The sequence below is a fragment of the Ostrinia furnacalis genome, unplaced genomic scaffold (genome assembly GCF_004193835.3).
Source record: "Ostrinia furnacalis isolate ACB-3 unplaced genomic scaffold, ASM419383v2 OfSCF7339, whole genome shotgun sequence".
NCBI classification, from domain to species: domain Eukaryota; kingdom Metazoa; phylum Arthropoda; class Insecta; order Lepidoptera; family Crambidae; genus Ostrinia; species Ostrinia furnacalis.
Window position 1 is genome coordinate 325,368 of NW_021137578.1, and position 24,926 is coordinate 350,293.

General features: G+C 34.7%; 3 protein-coding genes across 10 annotated transcripts; 1 reads left to right on the forward strand and 2 right to left on the reverse strand.

The window, feature by feature from the left end:
• Nucleotides 1-1,983: 1,983 nt before the first annotated feature.
• On the reverse strand, nucleotides 1,984-18,461 carry LOC114363974 (arylsulfatase B-like). Of its 7 annotated transcripts, none has more exons than XM_028319942.1 (8): nucleotides 18,399-18,461; nucleotides 9,302-9,389; nucleotides 6,777-6,936; nucleotides 5,589-5,815; nucleotides 4,536-4,644; nucleotides 4,051-4,203; nucleotides 3,189-3,857; nucleotides 1,984-2,814 (listed from the first exon to the last, which is right to left on the reverse strand). In XM_028319942.1, the coding sequence occupies exons 2-8, from the start codon at nucleotides 9,314-9,316 to the stop codon at nucleotides 2,432-2,434; spliced, it is 1,716 nt and encodes a 571-aa protein (XP_028175743.1). In that variant the 5' UTR covers nucleotides 9,317-9,389; nucleotides 18,399-18,461; the 3' UTR covers nucleotides 1,984-2,431. The 7 variants fall into 7 exon arrangements, with proteins under 7 accessions (XP_028175743.1, XP_028175744.1, XP_028175745.1 ...); XM_028319943.1 differs by having other exon boundaries at nucleotides 17,886-18,455; XM_028319944.1 differs by lacking the exon at nucleotides 18,399-18,461 and adding an exon at nucleotides 16,533-16,923.
• A 204-nt stretch (nucleotides 18,462-18,665) lies between these two features.
• On the forward strand, nucleotides 18,666-21,981 carry Ipp (inositol polyphosphate 1-phosphatase). Of its 2 annotated transcripts, none has more exons than XM_028319953.1 (5): nucleotides 18,666-19,286; nucleotides 19,370-19,514; nucleotides 20,102-20,301; nucleotides 20,566-20,833; nucleotides 21,666-21,981. In XM_028319953.1, coding segments are annotated over exons 1-5 (1,062 nt in total). In that variant the 5' UTR covers nucleotides 18,666-18,838; the 3' UTR covers nucleotides 21,667-21,981. The 2 variants fall into 2 exon arrangements, with proteins under 2 accessions (XP_028175754.1, XP_028175753.1); XM_028319952.1 differs by having other exon boundaries at nucleotides 18,667-19,286; nucleotides 20,099-20,301.
• A 1,267-nt stretch (nucleotides 21,982-23,248) lies between these two features.
• Nucleotides 23,249-24,553, reverse strand: Rbmx2 (RNA binding motif protein X-linked 2). Its single transcript, XM_028319937.1, has 5 exons — nucleotides 24,396-24,553; nucleotides 24,167-24,319; nucleotides 23,958-24,087; nucleotides 23,724-23,870; nucleotides 23,249-23,404 (listed from the first exon to the last, which is right to left on the reverse strand). The coding sequence occupies exons 1-5, from the start codon at nucleotides 24,407-24,409 to the stop codon at nucleotides 23,300-23,302; spliced, it is 549 nt and encodes a 182-aa protein (XP_028175738.1). The 5' UTR covers nucleotides 24,410-24,553; the 3' UTR covers nucleotides 23,249-23,299.
• Between the last annotated feature and the right edge of the window lie 373 nt (nucleotides 24,554-24,926).

Here is a 24,926-nt window from a genome sequence, read left to right on the forward strand (position 1 = left end):
CCAATGCTCTCAATACCCCCAACNTAGATATTATCAAACTATATTAATTACTAAGCTAATAAAAAGCAGACGCATTTTGACTACTTTATTTGTTTAACATTCACGACTTCGACACGTCACGTGGACACGTTTTCTTGGAGAATATTTCGCAAAAATTTTTAAACATTTTTTTTAATAACCAAATGGAGGAGTTTCCCTAAGCAGCTGTACCTATTTTCTAACCGTACCTACACAAACAATTTTATTGTTATCCGATATTGTTTAAATGTTGGTAAAATACCAAGGTCCCAATCTCTTTCCATTCAATGTAGGAGTGGTTTAGTTCCGGTTATGTTTTGTTCGTAGACAATACCTAGGGCCTATCTAAAAATCGCATGAATATGATAGTTCAAAACCATACACAACATTGGGTTTTTAGTTTCATGGTGTATATCGCCTTCCGTAATCATATGAAACTATAGGTTATTCGACAAATTGATCTACCTACTTTCATAATTAAAAATGTGTAAATTTATATTTATACTTAGCACTTAAATTGCAGTATAATAATAAGTGTGAAAGTTGTCTTGATGATTACATAAGTACTAAGTTTAATTAGTCGGCATAAATAATAACACCAAGTAGAACTTTCCGTGACTACGTCTTTTCTAAAAAAGGAAATAATAAAACAGCATTACCTTACATAATATTACAAACTCCTATGAGCATGATACAGTGCTGCAGCTTCTTATCAATTTTTAATTGACCTACTATACATTTATAACATAGATTAATAAAGCCTAAATAGATAGTAGATACGCGCAAGAAAAGTGAGACAACTTGACTGGACCATTCTGGCTCACTTGAAATGTCACATCAAGTAAAACAATCCGAATTTTTTTTTTAATTAAATATCTTATTAAATAACAAATAATAACATTTTATTCGTAAAACTCTTCCACTTTTGGAAAAATGGCCTTTAAATAATGTACCTTTCTTTTTCACAATGTCATAACTTGGAATGACAGACTTATTAAGTTATAATTAATTAAAATTTTCTCAAAATAGTCCAAAATAATCAAGACATTATGTAGAATCTATGTCTTATTACCCATGGACCTATAAAAAAGTAGGTCCATGCTATTACCTACTCTATTAAACAAAATTAATATTTGAACATACGAGTCTAGTACAGTACAGAAAGAAAACACGTTTTATGTCATAATTTTGTAATATTTTTAATAATAGGTGCCTACTTACACAAAGTCTTAACAAATGTTTTACATCATCTTAATGGAAAATAAAATAAAACAATAATAACACACGTTTACTTATTACTCTATCTAATCTTTTTAGCCTACCCCAAAAGGGAAACAATTTATTCTAAAATATTATACTCACCTACTTACATGTACGATTCGTATGCTAATAAAATAACAAAAACTCTACTTTCATGACACTGGCGATAAATCAGTTATATAAGTCGCTTAACAACATAGGAAATTATTTTTACATACTTAATTAAAAATATACAGATGAAAAAAAATATAAGACATGTAACAGTGCGACCAACTTATTCTGCGTTTTTTGAAAGAGATCGGACGTGCGTAAAAAGAACTTTGTAATATTACCTAATAATAACAAATGCCGTGTAATTTATTTCAAATATGGTATATTTAAACATAGTATAAAATAACTTAACTTTCATTATAAGTTGTTGCAATTCACAAAGGCGAGTGAGCTTTACATGTCTAGTGTTCGTTTTTTCAAAAGTTTTGATAGACATAACACTGTCGTTATGTGCATTTACACGTACTTACATACACAAGTAAAGCTCACTTGCCTTCGTGAGTTGCAAGAACTGTGTGCTTACCATGAGTTTACGTTAGGTGTGCTCGCTAGCGACTGCGTAAAAAAATGGCATTACTTGTATGACATATTGTTCAGCGCCCCTAGCGGCTACTTTCAAGAAACAAAATCTTCATAGAGATTTTTGACGTACTCGCTAGCGAGCACACTTATCGTAAACTCATGGTAGGTACACTGTTATCTATGTTCACCAGCCAGATTTCATTTGATAAAAATGGCGGGTTTTTAACGCGCCATACACCGTGGCCTGCCACAAATTATACAGGGTATAAATTCAATGAAGATTTTCGTAAATATTTCATTACTCCTTTTAGAACTTAAATCTTTAAGTAACTAAGTTTGTTTTGCTTTTAAATAATGGTATTATTATGATGCTTTGGCGCGGTACTCAATTCGTGACTCGTTGGTTGGCCACACTTCGTTTGTACAAACTCAGGATTCTTAGTCCTTATAGGTCATAGTCAAAAACTAATATCTTCAAAGAAATGTAGACGTTAGATAAACGTAGTTTACCCTATGACACTTTTTTGCAAAATAACCCCAATGTTTACAGCGACAAATTATGAAATTACTAAACATTAAATTAAAATACAGTTCTAAGTATACATAAAAAGTTTCTTAGTCCTGACTCTCCATCACAATTAATAACGTTAGCTACTGTTGAGTTTCTACTGCTCACTGCTCCAGACATCTGTCTTGAGCTGAACAAGTCTGTGCTAGTTCTATTAACATTATTACTCGTAGCATTAGTTAAATTGTCACTGCCGTTTATAAGCCAAGGCGTCCACACGAAGTCAAAGTTGACTGGGTCGCCTTGCGCTTGTAAATTCGGTGGACCTCTCCTATTTTGCATCGCCCAAAGAGCACGAAGTCGGCTAGTCAGTAATACCGCTATTTTATTTGCTATGTTCCAGAGGTCATGACTTTCTGTAGGATCGCGTCGAACGTTGAAGAGACAACCACGTGCTGTAATTAAAAAAATATTTTAAATGTATAAAGTTATGTATAAACCAAATTATGGTAAAAAAACTACTGTAAAAAAATAGTAACTTCATTTGTAAATTTAAAACCTTGTACATAAATAAACGTCTATAAAGTATGGAGACTACAAGTTTGCTCGTAGACATTAGCGAGAAACTTCCAGCACTTGCTATAAAAAAAAATACATTGTTGTTTAATTACAAGAAATTGTTTGCCTTCAAAAACCGAACTCCGGCAATTTCAGCCGGAGATTAAAAAAAACAAATTATGGTATGAAGTGAAGTTCAAGCAAGATTTTTTATACTTATGTAAATATCAAACAGTCAATAAATCTACTCAGTTTAAATCTTGAAACTTACTTGGTGTTGGTACACAAGGAGTAGGATCTCTAACGTTGTCCTCCTGCTTTATAGCAGTCGCTCCCCTCATTGCCAATACTTCATAGAAGTCCAGATGCATTCCCATTGCTTCAAATATTCTCGCAACTTCACAAGACCTCAGTGCTGGATAATAATCTGGAGGAGCGCCTTTTATTCTCATGAACTCGGCTCCGTAATAACCGTTGCTCAGTCCAGTGACATTACCCACGACAATCTTGTAATCACCAGCTCTATACGACGCGTATCTGTTGAGGTCGCTGTCTTCTAAAGTTAACAGCACATCTCTTCTTCTTGATTCCCCGTCTTGTACGATAGAGTCCCATTGGTTGATTCCGTCAATTTTACCGTTGAATTGACCGCCAGCAGCTGCGGTTAGAGTCGGTAACCAATCAGTGATGTGCATTAACCCGTTCCATACTCTTGGCCGGAACGACGAGTGCCAAATAAAAGCTGGGACTCTCACACCGCCTTCCCACGGAGTGAATTTCTTTCCTCTGAGAGGCAAGTTGACACCCCAGTTGTTCATTTCGCCAATTGTAGGGGCTCCGTTATCGGACGCGAATATTATGATGGTATCGTCCAACATTCCTTTCTCGCCTAGAGCGCGGACAACTCTTCCTACGTTGCGATCGATGCTGTTGACCACCTCTGGAACAATTTCATTACTATTTAAGAATATGGGTGTTTAAATACTTTAAGCGAAATAGTATACTGTAAAGTTTCTAATAGTAGCCAGTCTGTGAGTTGGTCGGCGACCATTTATAAAAACAAAACAATTAGAACACTTCTAGGTTTTAGAACAGCTTATGCCCTAAGTTTTTATCCACTGACGCTTTATTACCTGCATAAAGCCGTCGCTCCGTATGGGCAATGTGTCTGTTCTTGACCGCAGAGTAGAGAGGAGGCTGCAGCTTTCCGCCGGGGGTGCCCGAGTGAGGCGCATTGTGCGTGAGGTGAAGGAACAACGGTTGGGATTCATTGTGGTTGTATATTACTAGAAAAATATTGGGTAATTAATATAAAGTTTCCTAGATTGTAAAGCCTACGAAAGTGCAAAGATACAACTGAAATTACTAAGGCTGAGTTGCACCACCTAACTTTGACCGTGACTATAACTACAAGCGATTTTGTATGTATTTTGACAGACTTTTGACGTTTGTTAAAGTCAAAGTAAGATGGTGCAACCCAGCCTAATAGTAAAATCGTTAACTTCTATAGCTATTGTAATTGCTTTAATGTTTAAATGCGATGACATGTAGATGATATTTGTAGTTCACAATGAGCGATCTTAGGCCACTTAAGGAGTAAGAACATCAACCAACTCACTCTTAATAGCTCTGTCAGTTAACGCGTCAACAATATACCGTTGCTCCTCTTCTTGTGGAATATCGTTATCGAAGAGGTCCAAGCCATACAGCAGCCGCCCGTTCGGCCACTGAAAGCACACGCTAATGTAATCTGGAGTACCTACCTACATGCAAGCCTAGTGAAAGTTACCTTGCGTATTCGGCCTTTTTAATCATTTGCAACAAGTGGCCGCTACAACAAATATACTTAGCAACACCCTCATGACAGATATAGATTTCAAAATCTGGTCACACTAACCTTGCCAAAACATGAGATTGTGCACTTGATTAATATTGTGTATTTTTATTATATCATAACCGAATTGTCTGACCGCAGTCACATGTTTAACCAACCACAACAAATCTGCGGATAGCCCGATACATAATACAGGAGTAAGAGTAGGCGGTTGGTTTCGAAAACTATAAGGCCTCAGCCTCGAACTTAGCGGGCAGCGGGGCGGGAGCGGCGGCGGCGCTGGAGCGGGGCGGGCAACGCAGACCCGTTCTCGAAACAAGCGGGCAGCTCGCGCGGCGCTTTAGCGGCGAAGTGTTGTGTTCGGGGTTGTGTTGTCGAGATATTTGTTTTTATTCGCAAACGAAATGTCTGAACAACGGCGACAATTTTATTTCGATTCAAATTTATTCCTAACGCTCGATTTATTGTGGGCAAAATAAGGAGTGCGCTGCCCGCTCGTTGCCCGCTCCCTCGCCGCTGCCCGCTCGTTGCCCGCTGCCGCCCCGCTGACGCGCCGCTGTTTTCGAGAACCGGTCTATTTGATTTTACGCATAAGATCCTGCCGCTCCCGCGCCGCCGCCGCCGCCGCCCCGCTGCCCGCTAAGTTCGAGGCTGAGGCCTAAAGTATTGAACTAGAAATTATTGATAAACATAAATGAAATCATAACTAAGCGTACTTAACAAAATTTTAATACATAAATTGCCACCATATAACCTATATGTCCAATAAAATTAAACATTTTATTGTTAGAAGGAACTTGAACATAGTTTCAATGAAAAACAATGAATGAAGCTTACCGTCTCTACATTATTATGAGTATAGTAGTCAATCAGGCCGCCTCTCATACCATAGTGAGAGTCGTACCCTCGCGCTGTGGGCAGGAACTCTGGCCGAGACATGCCTACATGCCATTTCCCCACAAGGTGAGTGGCGTAGCCTAACTCCTTCATGTATGAGGGCAGAAGTCTCTCCGTAAGAGGTATACCTCGGTCCTCTGAATTGTACAGAGGTAGGCCATGCATACCTAAAAAGTAATAATGGTGTTAAATTGCACAATCGTTTCATTTTGATAAAAAACTGAGCGACTTATCAACGCAGAATCTTATCTTCATGAAAACTTTTCTACTCTATGTAACCTACTTATTATATCCACGAGACACTTATTTCAATAGCTATCTAAGTAATGACATTGAAAACATCAATTGCAACACTGAATAAACCGGAAACACCAAGTTCAATGGATAGTTTAATTGTATAACTGGATAAGTTAATTGGATTAATTAATTTGGTATACAATTACAATTGTAACATAAAGCCTGAGTGGTGTGCACAATAAGTGTTAACTTTATGATAAATGTTTTAAAATACGATTAACTTGATTGATTGCATTAAAACTTAATTAGCTACGAATAATATGTAAAATATATTTATTTTATTGTAAAAACAATGTAGTTTCCCGGTGGGTATATTAAGATTTTAAAGAATACTCTATTGTTCTTATTTATAATGCAATAAATACGTTAATAAATTATTTAGATCGTATCATTAGTGAATGGAAAATATGGCTCTATTATAATAATCCGACAATGCTTAGAGCCTTACAGTAAAAGAACACAATTTAGTTGTTCTTGTATAATGTAGGCATTGTAGTACTGTAATATCCTCTTCATCTTTATATGATCTTAGCATGTGATCTTAGCCCAATATTTTATGAAGGAACCGCATATTTGATGGACATTGCAGTAAAAATCTGAAGTAAAGACGCAATCCTAAAGCAGCAATGAGAATTAAACATAAGTGTAGACGAAATGTAACCATGAAAATAGAGCACGGCTAGACTAGACTAAAATGTGATGACCGAGAAATCTCTCGATCACCACTATGATCACACACTGTACTCGTAGCTATAATCTGTTAGCCCATAGTACAAGCAAGCTTTGCTCGGTTTGGAAATAGGTGTCCAAGGTTGTCCAATGATCACTCACCTAATCTCATAGGATATTTCCCTGTGAGCAGGGCGGTTCTGGCCGGAGTACACACGGCCTCGCTGTAGTACTGCTGTAAGATCACGCCCCGGTACGCCAGGGCGTCTATGTTGGGCGTCAATATTTGATCCGACCCGTGGAAGGAGACGTCATTCCATCCCTAAGGAAAACAGAAGAAAGATAAGGAGATTTTAAACTCATTTTAAGTGGGTAATAAATGCGAGCACGAGTTCGTATCTATAGCGAATGTTACATTGTCTAGTAGAGCCTGTTCAACCTGTTCGCTAATCATGGTTCATCCAAAAATGGTAATGTTAAAGTATAACGGAGACATGTATCACGTATGCTGAAACGTCGCTCAAAACTTTATTCAAACTAGAGAACTCTTGACTTTCAAAATCACAACCATCTATACTTAGATGTTGATGTGATATGTGCACAAGTTTGAATCTATTAAGCTATGGGTCTCTGAAAAGACATCTGACTCTATATCCAAATTATTAATGAGTATCTTTTACCTTCTTTATAACAATATAAAGATAATAAATCCAGCACTTTTGCATAAGTATTCATTAAGTCTAGAAGGTTTTTCTAGACATCTTCAAAGTTTTCCATTTTACAGAGATTAGCATGCAAACGAATAGACTTAGGTATACATATTACAACATTTTTTCAAGTAGGTATATTTACTAGAGCTGTGAAGCACGACACAAAGCTCTTAAGATTTATCTAGATACCTCCCAATAACATTCTGTTAATATTCATCGAGGTACCTACACCCGCACTTCAAGAACATCATAAATTCAATGAGATTATGAGCGGGCATTAGAGCGATAAATATTTGACGTGGAGCTGAGGCTGCGGGCCCATGCAATATTACAGCTCTCATTAACCCACCTCTGAAAATTACGATCCATTTGAATCCCTTAGGCCTCAGCCTCGAACTTAGCGGGCAGCGGGGCGAAAGCGGCGGCGGCGCTGGAGCGGGGCGGGCAACGCAGACCCGTTCTCGAAACAAGCGGGCAGCTCGCGCGGCGCTTTAGCGGCGAAGTGTTGTGTTCGGGGTTGTGTTGTCGAGATATTTGTTTTTATTCGCAAACGAATTCGCAAAACAATTTTATTTCGATTCAAATTTATTCCTAACGCTCGATTTATTGTGGGCAAAAGAAGGAGTGCGCTCTGCCCGCTCGTTGCCCGCTCCCTCGCCGCTGCCCGCTCGTTGCCCGCTGCCGCGCCGCTGTTTTCGAGAACCGGTCTATTTGATTATACGCATAAGATCCTGCCGCTCCCGCGCCGCCGCCGCCGCCGCCCCGCTGCCCGCTAAGTTCGAGGCTGAGGCCTTATTATAGGCAGATTACGAATAATTTATGAAATATTGAAATGAAAACAGTACATAAAAAACAATACACCATTTTAAAATTACGAAATTACTTGACCGATAATTTTACTCATGAATATTTTTACACAAAATTATGATGATGCGCATTCTCGTGCACAATATTTTAATTTTCTGTTATATTTTTTTGTATGAATGAGCGACAGAGTTGTTAGTAGTACCAGTATTACCATCTGTGTGATATTTTTAAAAAAATTGACAACTCTACAAAATAATAATGAAATTACCAACTAAAATTATACAATGCCTATCTTAGTTACACAACAATTAAAAACTGATTGCTTAGTTACTTAATTAAGTAGGTTAATGAATTGTGAACAATCTGCAGTTTTAATGGAAAGTTTTTTTACTCTGCAATTTGGTTGTAAATTACATGGAATAAATTAAAGTAGATGAGTCAAGTATCATTGTGTAGTCTACCAAGTCACAGAACAAATTGCTTCTTTCTATTGCATTGTTTCTTTGTCATAGCTATACCTGATTCCCATTTCGCTTCGAATCGATGCTCTTTCAAAAAAGATTCTACATTCTCGTAAACTAAAAAGTTCTAAGTAGGTAAGTATTGGAAACAAGCAAATATTTGCTGCAGACGGTAATAAAAAGAAGGAAGCATAAGTAAAGTTAGCTTTATCCATACCCCAACCACAACTATGCTTTAGGAAAGAACTCTCTGGCCTATAGAGCGCAGGTAACATAGCAAACGTAAGAAGCGAAGTGAATGTGATTCGATTTAGCAAACTAATGGAAGTCTGCAAGTCATATTTTCGTTTGAAATTCTAATAATAGACCGTAATTAGAAGTAACATAGTAGACATAGTAAAAAAACAATTGAACTGGCTCTCTTAAAGCCAGTTGACAAAAATTGCGTAATAAGTAAGTTTTTATTAATAAAAACGCTGCGTGTTAAATGGAGAAGATAGAGCCTTTAATTGAAATTCTAATACATAACAGATCGTAATTAAAAGTAAGATAGTAGGCAAAGTAAAAAAGCGATAGAACCGGCTCTTCTAAAGTCAGTTGACAAAAATTGCGACTAGTAAGTTTTTATTAACAAAAAAAGCTGCGTGTTTAATGGAGAGCTCAGAACTGTTGTGAGATTACTAAGGTAGTAAAAAAGGAACCTGCGTACCATGTCATCCACCATTATAAAAACGACGTTTGGCTGTTGGGCGTTCACCAAACCGGTCACAGTCGTTATCAACAACCACCATCTAACACTGAAAAGGAAAAAACTTACGTTAAATTAAGTAATGCCATAAACCATGTTATATTTTTACTAAACAAGGGGAAATCATTGCGAAGGGAAATCTATTAAATACATTAGATCTTCTCTAGTTTTGTTTAATTTAAAGCACATTTGTGTCAGTTTTTAGTAACCTTTGACATTAAAACTGAAATTACCTAACTGTAACAGCTTACACGAATCGAAAAGTTCTTTCACTGGTGAATTCACCCGTAACAAATAAGTAGGCAGTTTTTGTCATGGATTCAAAGTAAAAACTAATAATTTGTTACGCTATCGAGCTAAGTACGTAACCTTTAATGACTTATCCTGATCAGAAATTTAACCTACCGCATTTTTTAAGTCCGTTCAGTAGAGACATATTTTTGAAATAAAAAACACAGTAGTGAGAGCTTGAAGCTCGTATTCTGAAAGGAAGATTAAAACTCATTTCAATCTAAATTCATCTGTAAATGATTGGGTTCATTTATTAGAAGAATCATCTAATAGAATTCATTCTTGAGTGTGGATTTAAAAAGTTTGCCTTTTCAGACCTATACGTAGAGTAGGTACGTGTAGGATAGTTAGGTACGTTACATTTTGCAAAAGTTCAATATTATGAGAACTAACTTACCTACGCACCATTTTATAAAAAATAAGCACTAAACGTTATAATGTAATGAATTACAAATAACCACTGGAGTTATATTTATATATTATTATTTTGTTATTACAAATTATTTAATAAGTACATAGTAATTAACAAGTGTCGAAAGATTACACAATGACTAATTGTAACAGCCATTGATCACGAGCATGTTTATATTTCCTTCGATACATAGGTATTTATTTATTTTTCGGGATTTAAGGAATTTGGTTCCATTCACTGTGTTTGTTACTAGTTTCGTTAGTATTGTGTTTACACATTCACTATTTTTATACTGAGTTGGTACTGCTAAGACGCGTGTTCTCAAGCAGGATGTTTAATTATTGGTGATTTAGTAATAAACTAAATTTGAAATTAATTACAATTTCAATCACGGTTGAGGTGCATGCTTTTATATTATTTTTGTCATTGTGCCATTTGTTTTGTAAATGTTTGTGTTATGAATATAAGGATGTGTAAGTAGAATCATTACCTACTTAATGATTACCTACCTAGTTCTATCATAATTCCTAGCTTTTGCCCACGACTTCATCATCATCATCATTTCAGCTATAGACGTCCACTGCTGAACATAGTCCTCCCCCAATGCTTTCCATGTTGATCGATTGGTAGCGGCCTGCGTCCAGCGCTTCCCTGCTACCTTTACGATATCGTCGGTCCACCTTGTAGGTGGACGTCCCACGCTGCGTTTTCCGGTGCGAGGCCTCCATTCCAGAACCTTTCTGCCCTGATGGAATCGGTCTGATCGAATCAGAAATGAAGAGATCCGTAAACGAACCAAAGTCGCGGACATAGCCCGACGGATTAGCAAGCTGAAGTGGCAATGGGCAGGGCACATAGTACGCAGAACTGACGGCCGATGGAGCAGAAAGGTTCTGGAATGGAGGCCTCGCACCGGAAAACGCCCACGACTTCGCCTGCGTGAAATTTAGATTATCACAGATCGTTATAAATTATAGCCTTTATGTTAATAGGGCCCCCGCTGAAAATCAGTTTCAAGACAAGCCCTGGCGGTCTTGATGTACGCTGAGCGGGTGCCTTTTTGTCAGAGGGGCACAAGCAGTTGATTGTCCGCTTTTTTATTTCTCTCTGTTTTGATCTATGTCTTACCTGCTTGTATACCTTTCTTGCAAATAAAAAGTTTTCTATTCTATTCTATTCTATTCTAATACTATCAATATCCGTATCCGTAAAAATTTTATCAATATCCGTTCAGTTTTCGTGAAACCATACATCTACACAAACGTTTGAATTTTTAATATTAGTAGGATAAACAAACAAAATAATACAAGTGTAAAATTATTACGTACCATAATGTGTTTTTGCAATCCATTGTAGACTTTTGACTCTAAACTTACACTAATTAGTTTTAAAACAATCTAATGATACAGTCACGCACAAAACTTTAACATAATTTTAATTAATATTTTGTATACGTTATTAGTTAATACAACATCATGAAGTCGTATTTCTAGCACAATGTTTTTTTTTTCATAAATTCCGAATTTTTCTTCTTTTTTTTTAGTTGTGTAAACTTATGAGGTAAAGGGAAGCGGGTGGTGGACCGCCACGGGCTAAAGTCGCAGTGATACAAGCTATTGAATTCGCGGAGGCTGTACTCTATTGTGAAATGTATGCATTTACAGAATCTTTCAAGGTCTCGGTAACGAATCGGTGAATGAAATTTAAGACAATACATGCACATCGATTAATCTGGGTGTAAGAAATATTACGGTCTCACAAATCGTAATCAAGCAGTAGTAGTGAGTAGTTTAGCAATAAAACACATGATACAATGAACGATATTAGATTACTGAACATAAAACCGTGGCAGAAGTTTTTAAGATTGTGCATAGTAACGTTTCAATGAGTAGTTTAGTGTTCATTTTAATTTTTTATTTTATTACATAATTCATCATGAAATGACGGATCTACTGCATACCGAACGGATTTCCTAATTTTTTTCGAGGTAATGTAAATTCCAAAAGGCAGTGAGAACTAAAAATTTATATTTATTGCTATTTTACTAATTATTTAGAGAAATAAAATTACGCCATAAAACATTAAGTATCAACCCCTTTTTCACCCCTTGAGGGAAAAAAATTACTCATGATTCCAAGATCTATCGATAAAAATAAAAGAGTTGATTCACTTGTTTTGTTGTAAAAACATACCTAGGTACCTAACACATTGTTACATTATGTTCTGTAGGAAAAAAACAGTATAAAGTAATCCGTAGGTAATCTATAACTAGATACATATTTTTTCTAAATCCAAATAAGAATTGTTGTGCTTCGGCAGTTGAACCTATTAAAGGTCATTTCCTTCTGGTTGAGGATTCCAGGTGAGGTGAAACACGTTTCTATTTTTGGTTTGATTATCACTTTTCATCAGGTGAGAGTTTCAAGAGCTTTCCTATTGTGATTTAAAAAGTTTGAAACTCGTGACTATTATTATCCAAACTCGATTGATGAATTAGCCCCTAATTCTGATAGAATCAGTTACTTAGCGTTCAGATCGTATCTCTGCTTCCGTCCCTCGTAGTGTCAAGTTAAAAGTGCGGCTTGTAGTTCAAGGTCCCGGGGCGCTCCAATTGTAGAGTTATTAAAAGCGGTCGGTTACGCACGTTACGTGGTCGTCCACCGATTAGTCATGTCACGCGTGTCTCAAAGCTGGTGTCAGTGTCAAATTTAATAAAGCCAATAAATTCTAATTTAACTCTTACATTAACTATTAAGTAAATCCTAAAATACAGTTCTTTGTCCAAGTGTAATTTGGTTGAATTCACAGGTTGAAGGCAATGTGCACCGCATCCTTTTTTAGGGTTCCGTAGGCCTGACAAGGAACCCTTAGTATCTAAAACTCTTAAAAATCGAACAGTTATGTAATGGAGCATGTTATAATTAATTTTATTTGCAATCATGCTTTACATTGACATAGTTATAGATTTTAAAAATCAGAGAACGAATCACGTAAATTGGTAATGAAAGTGTCATTACCATCAATATTGCTTCACGGATTCGCATAACTTCACAACAAACGTGGTTGAGAAAACCTCTAAGTATTAGGTACTCGTATTAGCTAGGCTGTCCCAAAAACGAATAAGTGATCCGATATAATTTATAGTAACACATGGGTCATTCCATGACAAATGTTACCGAGGGTGAAAAACAAAATATGTTCTTTTCGCATTAAATCTGATGAATTTTGAAAGTAAACATTCCAAATTATAATGTGCAACAAAAAAAAACTGGAAGAAACAAGTAATTTTTAAGTTATATTAGTCTTCAAAGTCTCTTAAGTCAACTGTTTGAATGATCATTTTCTCTCTTATTATTGGTAATACGATTTAAAAAAAACTATCAATCTGTGAACCGTTTTGCCACTATATGATTTGAGGGTATTTATCATAGTATTGGTAGATAGCGTCATAGTCCCAAAAAAATTTATAATCATCAAGTTTTAAGTGTGTTTTCTTGTTACTTCGGCGATGTAACACCCGAAACAAAAAAACAGGTATTTGTTTTATTATTGTACCTTACACATGGATTAGGATAACAATATTTGGTAAAAGTAAGGTCATGGTAGTAATGATTTCAAATACTAACTAATATTTGAGCTTGATACTAATTTAGTATGTTTTTTTCTTGATTAAAAACTGTAACACCCGAAACGTTTTGGGTATCACATTTTTATTTATTGTCGATAACGCGTATATATTGCTTGGAGAAGTCAAAAAGTATTACTGTGAGGCTCCTTCGACCTCCCACTAGCGCTGGCATCGGAAAAGGAGTCATATTTCTCTATTTATGACTTTTTTGAAATGTCGACTTAACACTAAAATTAAAGTATTGTTAAAAAGCTTCCATGTTCGACATTTCCAATAAATATCGTAATTAGAAATTAAAGTAATGCTATTTCAAGCCAAAAACAATAGAAAAAGCTGTATTCTGAGGAAAAATTAAACTTGAACTTTGTATATTTTTTAAAAAAAGCTGCTACATAATTTCAAACCAGAATTCGCTCTATTTGTGTTTATTTGTTGTACTCCTTATTTCGTAGTACCTAGAGACTAATAAAACACCGATTTTATCGATAAAACACGTTGAATTTTCGTACTCGTAACACCCGAAACAGAACCACTGTAACACCCGAAACAAAGAAAAAATTTATAAAAAAATAGTAAAACGTTATATGTAACAGTGATTGTATGTTACATGGTTTGTAAATTTCATACTTTAGAAGTCCTGTAAGTTTTAGGTATGATTCCTTAAGAAAATTCGCTAAATTTCGAGTAAATGCAGCAACAGTCAGAACATAGAGGCAAAATCTCGTAACGCCCGAAACGCACACTTTTCGACTCATATTTTCGTTATCCTACATTCTAAGCTGTACAAACTTTATTATTTAGATAAAACAACTAAAAACGGACAGATTAAGGCACTAACATTATTAAAATACTATTTCAAAATACAAGAAATTGTTGAATATGTGTGTACGAACGTAACACCCGAAACGATGGAATGACCCACATAGTAAATTACTACACCTGATAAAGAAAATTATGTTCAAATATTAGTAAATTTTATCTACCGCAGTTGTTTATACACCAATAAAATTCATCTTTTTGTTTGTTCAATATTCAGCTAGCAGGCAACCCTATAGTATTACAAGAACCATCAATACCATAAGCGTGCCACACGTTCATGTTACGTAAAACCAAACCAATATTCGTTATACTAAACTAAGATCAAGCCCACAAAATCACAATTCTGCAAGAGTTGAAAGGTTTTTAAAATACACTTAATGTCTATATTGTCCATAAGTAGATCAAGGTTGTGCAAGTTATTTTACTTGCCTACCTACAGAATCACTTACTTAGTATGAAATTTTAACCGCAGTATAAAGGACAAAGAAAGGAACCCCGTCACAGTCATCCTTGATTTTATTTAGCAATCTTAATTAAATTAGTCGCATGTTAACGCACTTACGTATTGGGGCAAACCAGCTCTTGTATGTATTGAAAAAAAATTGCATATCATATTTTCATAAGTTTTAATTGCTGATATAAAAGCAAATAGTAATGTTAAAAGTGGTCCAGGTTAAGGCCATTTTCAAACTTAAATATTTAAATATGAAATAATTTTGTATAATCACAATTAAATTTAATCAGCTTTATAATATTTAACACATTACTTTGTTGTGCAACTTGTGAAAGATAAAAATCGTTATCATCTTGCAGTGTCTCTACCTTATAAAGTAACTCTTGTGATATCGTCTTTATAACTTCACAGTTGATATTTTTTAAGTAGGAAAACTTGTTTTAAAATGGAACAATGGTTAATTACTTAATTATGTATTCAGTGTCATAATATTTTGCGTGACTAGGGAGAGGTAATTCTGAGTCTGCACGACACGCTAATCTTTTGTGATTAAACGAAAGTGACCTTTACGCTCAAGACAGTCTAATCGGACGAATTTTAAAACAAGTTGTTGGTAAACATAGTTAACATAATGTTATAGGTAAATACAGGTTGTAAAGGACACATTGGCAAAAACTTTACAGTGTCGGTCAAACCACTGTCACGAAATCTTCATAGATTTTCTTGGAAGATAAAGCTGTGTGCCTACCATGAGTTTACGTTAGGTGTGCTCGCTAGCGACTGCGTAAAAAAATGACATTTAAATGTATGACATATTGTGCAGCACCCCTAGCGGCTACTTTCAAGAAATAAAATCTTCATAGAATTTTTTGACGTATTCGCTAGCGAGCTCACCTAACGTAAACTCATGGTAGGCACACTGAACTAAGTATTATTAGGTAATTTTTTCTTTATGGTTTCCGTTACACTAGCAACCAAATTGCAATACCTAGTTTATTAATTAGTTCATCAAATATAGGTAGGTATACCTACCTAAGTATGGTTTTCGCATTTCGCGAAGAATGTAGAAGAATCGAGATTATTCCTACTGAAATTCGACTAGTTTCCACTTAGTAAATTGAATAAAAAAAGACATTAGTTAAACTCCAAGTTTTTAAATCCATGTTAAAGTTTTTGTTAATCGTGCGTGTGTTACTTTTCAGCTCTGCTACAATTTAATATCAGTACCAAAAATAAACTCTGCTGCCAAAAGGTGACCTGGGGAATAAATTAATAAAAGTATATGCCTAAGGGAAACGGATGCGGGGTTGGAAATTCCAGTTCCACACACCAAAACTTTCAAAAACAAAAGTAAGTGCCCCTAATTAATTTATCTTGTGGTTACCTTTAATGGACTTGGGTCGAGGGATTTCCCAACGTACGCAAAGTGCGAACGCAATACTCGGGTGAAGTTGATATTAACTATTAAGTAGGTAAAATATCTAGTACCTAAGTAGTAGGTAAGCCTACTACTTAGGTACTAGATATTTTTTTATTGCCCATTGTTCATACCCATTTTATAGTAAACTATAAAAAATGTGTATTATACCTAAGTTGTTCATGTTTTCTATTTGACTGTCCCGTCCCACCGCTGTATTGCGTCCATAAAACCTTAGTGTGATTTATGTTGTTCGTGTTACTAAAAAAGTAAATAAAACCAATTCACATGATCTTGAACCAATTTTAAAATGTTACAAAGGTCGATAATTCTATGTAATTCTATATTGCAATTGAAATGCACAACAGTATCACTGTAACTGATCGACACGCGCCACAAAGGTCGATCACGCACAATAGACTTTATCTGTAACGTAACTGCATTTAGCAGCCAACATTTTAACCCTAGATAGCTAACCTTCCGGCGTACCCTGTTTAAGCTAACCATCCGTCGAAACGACGGGTATTAAAAAAAGATTATTTTTTGGACTAAGTAATTTAAAAAATCTGAGTTTTTTTTACAGTTTGGTTCCTTCATATGTTTGTGAATAAATGTGCATTATATAAATTCACCATATTTATTTATTTATTAAATTAAAATATTTTTTCTTAGACCTCTAAAGAAATTGGAAGATTTTGTAAATAACCACTTTGACAAGCAATATCAATGAAAATTTTAAATAAAATAATCTGTTTTTTTACTTAATATGGTAAGTAAAAAAATTAAAAGTAATAAAATCATAAAATATTTTTTTTCTTTTTAGCGCAAGTGACACAAAAATCAACTTTATGTTTACCGCATATTTTGATATGATATAATGCTGATTTTTGTAATTTCCGAGGGAACGGTATTTGAAATAATTGACGAATCACGTTCCACGTCTGAAGACAAGTCTGGTGGTGGGTTTACATAACTTTCCTCATAATATGATGGTTAATAATTATGATTACTTTGCACATCATCTTCCACCAGAAAGTCTTCGGTCTCACGGGCAGGATTAGCATCCAGGGCATCGTTAGTAACTTCTTATAGTAGTAGATTTATTATTTTATCGTTTTTTAATGAAAACAAGATGAAAATCTAAAAAAATCTCAAATTTATTAAAAAAATGTATGCAGGCACTCGAACTAAATTACTTACGGTAAAGCTAACCATCCGTCGAAACGACGGGCAAAGATCAAATATCTTAAAAACTATAAAACTTACCCGTCCACTGTCTACACCACTGCAAAGGACTCCCGGGCCTCTGAGTTGGCTAGTCGAGACAAAACGTTTGGACGTGGCATTAAAAAGTTAGAACGTTATTTCTTTTCAATGCCCGTCGAATCGACGGAGGTTAGCTATCTAGGGTTAAGGGTATCTAATCTAGAAGGTATCTATAAAATTGTTATTACATTTTATATGAAAAAAAGTTAAACTTAGAAGAAAACAAACTTAAGTGCTTACTAGGTGTAGGTTACTTACCTAATATAACAATAAAGACATTGAAATTTTGCTGAGTATTATTATTTGGCCATACGCCATTATGTACAGCATTCAGTTTTAAACTATTCATAATTTAATGTTTAATAATGCACCATTATTACTTTTATTGGGCTAATTATACACACTTTATAAACAACAAAACTTCGAAACATGACGTTTCAGTTTCCCGCCAACACACATTTTTCAGGAAAGGCAAAGGCATTACGCCATACAGCCAAGTCTTCACTTTTATTTTTTTTTTAGTTTTAGGACCCCACACATAATTAAACGATGTAATAATGAAAGATAATACCCCTCCCCACCCCTTGAGTTTCAGTAAAGATGTGGTGCTTTACTGTTACTTCGGACTATTTGAAAGAAATTGAAAACATAATGTTACACTGTTTTGTTTCGTTTGCCCTTCATAATGCATATTCACATTCACGAACATTATGGTTAATAATGCAACATTATTACTTTGTATAATGGTCCACTAAACATTCTATTACTTACCTAACTGCTTAGCATGACGCTTCACTTTTCCGCCAAGACATCCTTAAGAAGATTATGAACTTATGAAGTACCATTGCTGCCAAACATACATCATAAAATAGAATTTTTATCGTGTAACGTGTAACGTTCAGTGTCCGCATCGTAAACAATCGTATTATATCGTATATTTTTCTCGATCCTACCGAGATAGCTTTCAGTGTCCATTTAATTATATTATCTTTGAGCCCAGTGGGAGGAGTTTGTCAACATGACAGACACATGTTATGTCAAACTCGTTCGGAAACTAACTTTGTGATCGATTTTACAAATTAAATTTAATACAAAAAAATAACTTGTGAACTTTAACAAGTTAAATCTTTCGTGTCGTTAAATAATGTTTAATGTTATGTACTTTAATTAATATTGATTTTTAACTTTGAATAATTGAGTTGTTAGCAATAATGACGGAAATTTTGCGAGCCCTAATAAATGCTTCAGAAAGGGCTGCACTGGTGGCAAGGTCTTGTTGCAATAGCGATAATAAAAATGATCTGCTTGTTGCTGAGAAATCTGATGGAGAAGCAAACGCTCGTTTTGAAAAAGATTATAAAACCATAGCTGATGTGTTAGCACAAGAATGTATAAGAAAAACATTAGTTACCAAGTTCCCGGAATTAACTGGTCATGTTCGAGGTGAAGAATGCTGTGAAATTGGTGGAACGTCGATCAAACTAGCAGACACTGTTGATGAAACAGCAGAACTTCTCACTTCACTTGTACACCCAAGTCTTGCAAAGCGTATGGCCGTGGCTGCCCACTCTGATACAAAACATCCACTGCACTACCAGTTGCCATCTGATCTTCCTGACGTTGATGTCAGTGACTTGGGAATTTGGATTGATCCCATAGGTAAATACTTAAATAGTTTTCTGTTAGTCATGCAATGTGATCAGATTAATGCAAATGCCTATCGTTTTTATTTTTATTTACAGATGCCACAGCAGAGTTCATTGCAGGAATAAATGGTACAGCAGCTTTGAATAAGGGACTCCAGGTTGTCACTGTTTTGATTGGGGCATACAGGAGATCCACTGGAGAGCCAGTCATTGGTGTTATCAATCAACCTTTTTTCAATAGGTAATTAATTTATGATACTAGTATTATTAAAGTGAGTGACTCCAAATTTCCCTTTTTATGTATTCATCACACCTGAGGCATCAAGTTTTAAATTATTTTCAGATCAGAAAAAATAGTAGTATTTCCTTTTAATCAGTCAGATGCCATATTTGTAAACATCCTATGTAACCATCCTATCCACATTTAAAAGAAAGCATCTCTGTGCTTTGAATGACAAGTAAAATGACCCTGGCCAAACCTTGTTATAGGCAAGATAAAAATTGAGTCACTTGCCTTACACCCAACCCACCCTTCCATCAGACAGCACAAAGCATGGAATAATAGAAAACTATATTGTCCTCATAACCGATCCACATAATTTGGTATGTATAAAGATTTTAAATCTGCTTCTTGACTTTTATAGTGCAATTGTTTGAGTCTGTGGGTTAATATTAAACACTAGCCTACTCAAAGTTAAAAAAATAGTATCAATAGATTCGGTCATCATTTAAATCATTAATTTTATCCATTAAAAATCAGACAAGCAAGCAATTATATTGCAATTCCCTAACAATTAAAAAAAAATGACAAATCCTTTTTTTCAGTAGTCAGGGTCGTCTTCTTTGGGGTATTTGTTATGAAGGTGTTAAGAGATGGGGTGGACACAATGTTGAGAACTTTGATCTTGGTACTGCTGGAATTTACATGAGCTCTGCAGAAGATCCACTTATAAGGAAGACTTTTATGACGATTTGCAACATCACAGATGCCGCTGGTGCTGGCAACAAACTTCTTGGAGTTGCTTTGGGTATTAATTCAATATTCATATTTTTACTCAATTTTTTACTACTATTGCCAATAGACAACACATTGTTGATATAGTAAATCAAGACCTTTTAAACATATGAAAATGCAGCAATTGTTGGCCTATGAAACAATTCTATGCTTTGGCAAAGAACATAATACTGTAGGAAGCTATGTGTCATCACTCTCAAATACCTTGAGCTTACAAGAATATTGAGGAGACAAATAAGTTATGCATGCCTTTCTAACTCAATAACTTTTGTTACAGGTGATGCCATTGCATACATTTTATCTAAGAGTACAACATTCTTATGGGATACCTGTGGCCCACATGCGATACTCAAAGCAAGAGGTGGTGATGTAATATCATTTGATACACATGCTTCAATACAGTACAATGTACCCAACAGCAGTGACCCCCAACAATTTTGTAATGCAGGTGGTATCATAGCCTATGGTGACAGTGACCAATGCGTAAATTCAAACCTTAGGGATATTAAGAATATTATATTAAAAACACTTGCTAACCGCAAGTAATGAGGNAGCACAAAGTAAAAACCAAAATAGCTGCTATGAAATCGCTTTACATAAACATGCCTACTTCTGAGGAATAATAATATGGGGACATCGCAGCATTTCCAAGAGTTGTTGATTTGTCAATTTGATGCTCTGTCAACAATGATAAATGTCAATTGTGGTTACGTTTCGGTCCACGATCGCCACTTAATAGATTTCAACAATAAAAAGTATCACCTTTAAAATTATCTTTTTAATTAAATAAAAATGCAAGCATTAATTTTTTTTATATAATAAAACGAGATTTAGATATAATAGAAACTAAAAATAAACTGTTCTATGTTAAGTTGATTGAGTATATACCATAAAAAACAATACATAACAAAACGATGCTGCGTGTAATGGATAAAAAACGTAAAGTCATCATTTGTGTAAATGAAAACATACTTTTTTTGGTAAATGTTGCCATTATGTAAACATTTGAGAGCTGCTTAGCTGATCACGGCTTCAAATCCGTTGAGTGGCGTTTGAGAATACCATTTAAAATTGAAGGATACTTAAATTTAGGAGCCCGTCAGCTGAGTGAAAGATTTGAGTAGTGTTTCAGTATTCGGCCGTAAAACTGATAGTTTGGCTAGAAAAAAATATTTTCTATCCACGCAGTACGCCGGCAGCGTTCGGATCGGATATAATGACGTCATCGTCCCCGCGCCGGGCGGTCAGTGAACTTTTTTAGTAATTTGGCCATAACTTCGTCAATTTTTGTCGTAGAACAAAAATTTTTGGACTGTGTATTAAGGATTTCTTAGCCCTATAAATCTGCATTCACAGCTAAAAATCGAAATGATCCTCATTTGATAGAATCTATTTGTTGTTAGTAATAATTTAGTATACAACATTACATATTATTCCATTATTTATGATGTCTTCTACATATATTAATTTAACAATATCAGTATAAATGTTGTATTTGTTGTTGTACTATTATTGTGGTATTTGTTGTACGAATTGTAAATTTATTTTCTTAATATTAAATGTTCCTACATTTAATTTAAGATAATTTAGCTAAGTATTGTTATTAATGCATTTAATTTATATTTTAACTAACATTGAAAATGTAAGTTACTTTTTTGATCTCAATTTCTGTCTGTCTAGTCATGAATATATTTTAATAAAGTATTATTAACCCATTATAGACTGAGTTTTCTTAGAGTGTCAGATTTTTGTTTTTTTGAAATATGTTCATAATTATGGTCTACATAATGCTATACAAGCATTAAAAAAACGATCCGACCTGTAATCTAGAAAAAAAATGCTGGTACCATATGGTACCGCTAGCCTCTTACCGTGTCAGTCTGTTAAAACATAACTTTATCATGGGCTTTATAAAAATAGGGTTAATTATATATATATTTTATTATTATTATTATATGTATTAATATACAAGCAAATAACAGAAGTGATATTAAATGTACAAAAAACTGTATATTGGGTAAGGAATATTCATTTTTATCTTTGAATATTAAAAAATTTGGAATGGTGCTTGGCATTGCAGACTGCACTTAGCCCCATGTAACATTTCCTATACTCTAATATTGTTCGAGAGTTGCAATTATCTCGAGTTCGTTCTATAAATATCTGCTTCGTTTTGGGACTTCATCGTCCTCCAAAACTGCCAATGTTTCGTGTAAGGTACATCTAAAATAAATAATAACCCATGGTTTTGTAAAGTATAGGAAACTATTTTACTTTATCTTCCTGTATACCTTATTTACCATTGAATATATCACATACTTCCCAATAAATACAGTAAAAACTAAAAATCATAAAATAATTAAAAAGACACGGTAAGCGGCTAGCGGTACCGTACGGTACCAGTAACTTTGACATACAATATTTCCCATTATTATTATATATCGACGTAATTTTACACCATTTCACAATAAGAGCACTTATGGAGAATACAACAATCAATGAAAAACATCAATCTTTTAAACTGCAATCTCCAACCCGCCTGCCTAGCGTGGAGATTATGGCAAAACCCTCCACTATAGTGGAGGAGGCTCATAGTCCAGCAGTGGACTGTAAAGGGCTGTTGATGATGATGATGATGGAGAATACAAGATTGTAACAAAATCAGTATTTCACTATCACACAAAAAAAATATGATCACTTACTTGAATGGCGCGTCAATTTTTAAGAGAAAATTTTGATGCGCTCACTTCAATCATTAATTACACACAACTGAAAATAATAACTGTAAATTTTTATTCCTAGAAGCATAGACCATATCTATTGGCTACGACTTGCATCAATCAGAGCACTGCATCTTTTCACGTGTTAATGTATAGAGCCAAATTAAAACACACAAAAAAGTGGTACCATATGGGACCGCTAGTCTATAAGTAATTTTAGGTGATCTAAAAGACTGCTTGTTTCATAAAAAGTGCACTTAAGTTTTATTTTATTTATAAGTTAACAATTTACTAATCACTAGAATTAGAGTCTGAGTCTGTACTTTTGCTTCTTTTTTTCTTTTTTTTCTTGCTTTTCTTTTCCTTTTTCTTCCTCTTGGTACCTTTTTCTTTCTCCTGAAATTAATAAATATCGTTTTTTTTATTTACTTTAAAAAAAGCTTAGCCTAGAAATATGTACAAGTTTGGTTTCAATAAAATTATGATAATATTAGACAAAAAAGTATCATGATTAAAGTACCACTAGTTAATCATCTTTCATACTTAGGAAATTACAAACAATATCTAGTTTGTAAGTAAATTTAATAGTAAAATCCTACAAAGAGATAATGAATGTACTACAAATAAACCCTATACATACTAATATTACTGCATGCTATGCCTTTAGTGACATGCATGTCACTGAATACATTATTATTAATATTACAATAGGTACCTGTTTCACTACTGGTTCGGGCTTTATAGGGACAGGTGCACAGCCCTGAATTCTCACAGCTGCAGTCACTTCATCAATTTTGGACATATCTGCATTTGGAGCACGGTACTGCTCACAGTGGTCTACACGAATTGTGCGTCCCAAAATCTGAAAAAATACATTAATGTTTATTATTCTAATATATTTCTAGTATCATGAAACACCGACCTGTCTCCTAGGTAAGCATTAACTCACTTTGATCCCATTTAAGTTGTCGACAGAAAGTATTGTTGAGCGCTGATCTTCAAAGCATATGAATGCATATCCCTTGGATTTTCCAGTCTCTTTATCACGGACCAAGTTTATGTTGACAATTTCACCATATCTGAAAACATGTTTGGTGTAAACAGTAGGCTCGTTTAACGCATTTTCTAGAATACTTAATTAATTAACGATATACTCACTGCGAAAATACGCAAATAACATCGCCTTCGGTGAGATCATACGGCAGACCTCCTACAAATATCCACGCACTATCTTTATACTGATCATGCCACGAAGTCTTTGATTTACCAGATAATTCACGCTCACTCAATTTCAAAACATTCTTCACATTACTGAAAATAGTAAGCATTGGTTATTTCAAGCTTGTTTTTATTGTTAATTAATGTTGCTGTTAGAACATATACTCACGTCATAGGATTCATTTTCGAAAGGTGATTATCCCAATACTATTTTTATTTATAATAATGCTTTAAAGCTATAAAACAATGGTAATTAATAACAAGGTTTATACTTTTGATGTTTTCAATAAACATAACCTAAAAAGTTTGGAGACAACTGTGGTGACAACCCTTGAAGCTAAAGATAAAAATGGAGGCCACACTTGGAACAAAAACTTGAGTCAGATACCTACTTATGTCTATCTCGCTCTCTGTGGGCCGACCTCTCTTTTTAGTGTGGACTGTAGTTGCTATTTTCTTATTTAATAAATCTCCTAATAAATTCTTCGAAATAGCCAATTCACTAACCAAATCAGAAGTTAAACAAATAATTAATTAAATATTTGAACTACTATTACCTAGTTAAATTAAAAATCACAAAATTGTCGGCCGTTTAGGCTTAATGTGTTGGCGAATCAGGGAATTACAATCCCAATTCCTGAGGAATCGGTACCATGTGGCAACATCGGCCCAATCCGGCCCATCATGGCGGTTTTTTACT

What these genes read in the sequence shown, in the direction of transcription:
- Rbmx2 (XM_028319937.1), bottom strand. An exon ending in ACAACTTAAATGGGATCAAA is followed by an intron (nt 23,871 to 23,957) that starts GTGAGTTAATGC and finishes GTATTTTTTCAG; the next exon opens with ATTTTGGGACGCACAATTCG. An exon ending in CCGAACCAGTAGTGAAACAG is followed by an intron (nt 23,405 to 23,723) that starts GTACCTATTGTA and finishes TATTAATTTCAG; the next exon opens with GAGAAAGAAAAAGGTACCAA.
- LOC114363974 (XM_028319939.1), bottom strand. Translation starts at nt 11,394, where the DNA reads ATGGATTGCAAAAACACATTATG. An exon ending in GAAATATCCTATGAGATTAG is followed by an intron (nt 5,816 to 6,776) that starts GTGAGTGATCAT and finishes ATTACTTTTTAG; the next exon opens with GTATGCATGGCCTACCTCTG. An exon ending in CTCATAATAATGTAGAGACG is followed by an intron (nt 4,645 to 5,588) that starts GTAAGCTTCATT and finishes GTGTGCTTTCAG; the next exon opens with TGGCCGAACGGGCGGCTGCT.
- Ipp (XM_028319952.1), top strand. Translation starts at nt 18,839, where the DNA reads ATGACGGAAATTTTGCGAGCCCTAATAAATGCTTCAGAAAGGGCTGCA. An exon ending in AATTTGGATTGATCCCATAG is followed by an intron (nt 19,287 to 19,369) that starts GTAAATACTTAA and finishes TTTTATTTACAG; the next exon opens with ATGCCACAGCAGAGTTCATT. An exon ending in AATCAACCTTTTTTCAATAG is followed by an intron (nt 19,515 to 20,098) that starts GTAATTAATTTA and finishes CCTTTTTTTCAG; the next exon opens with TAGTCAGGGTCGTCTTCTTT.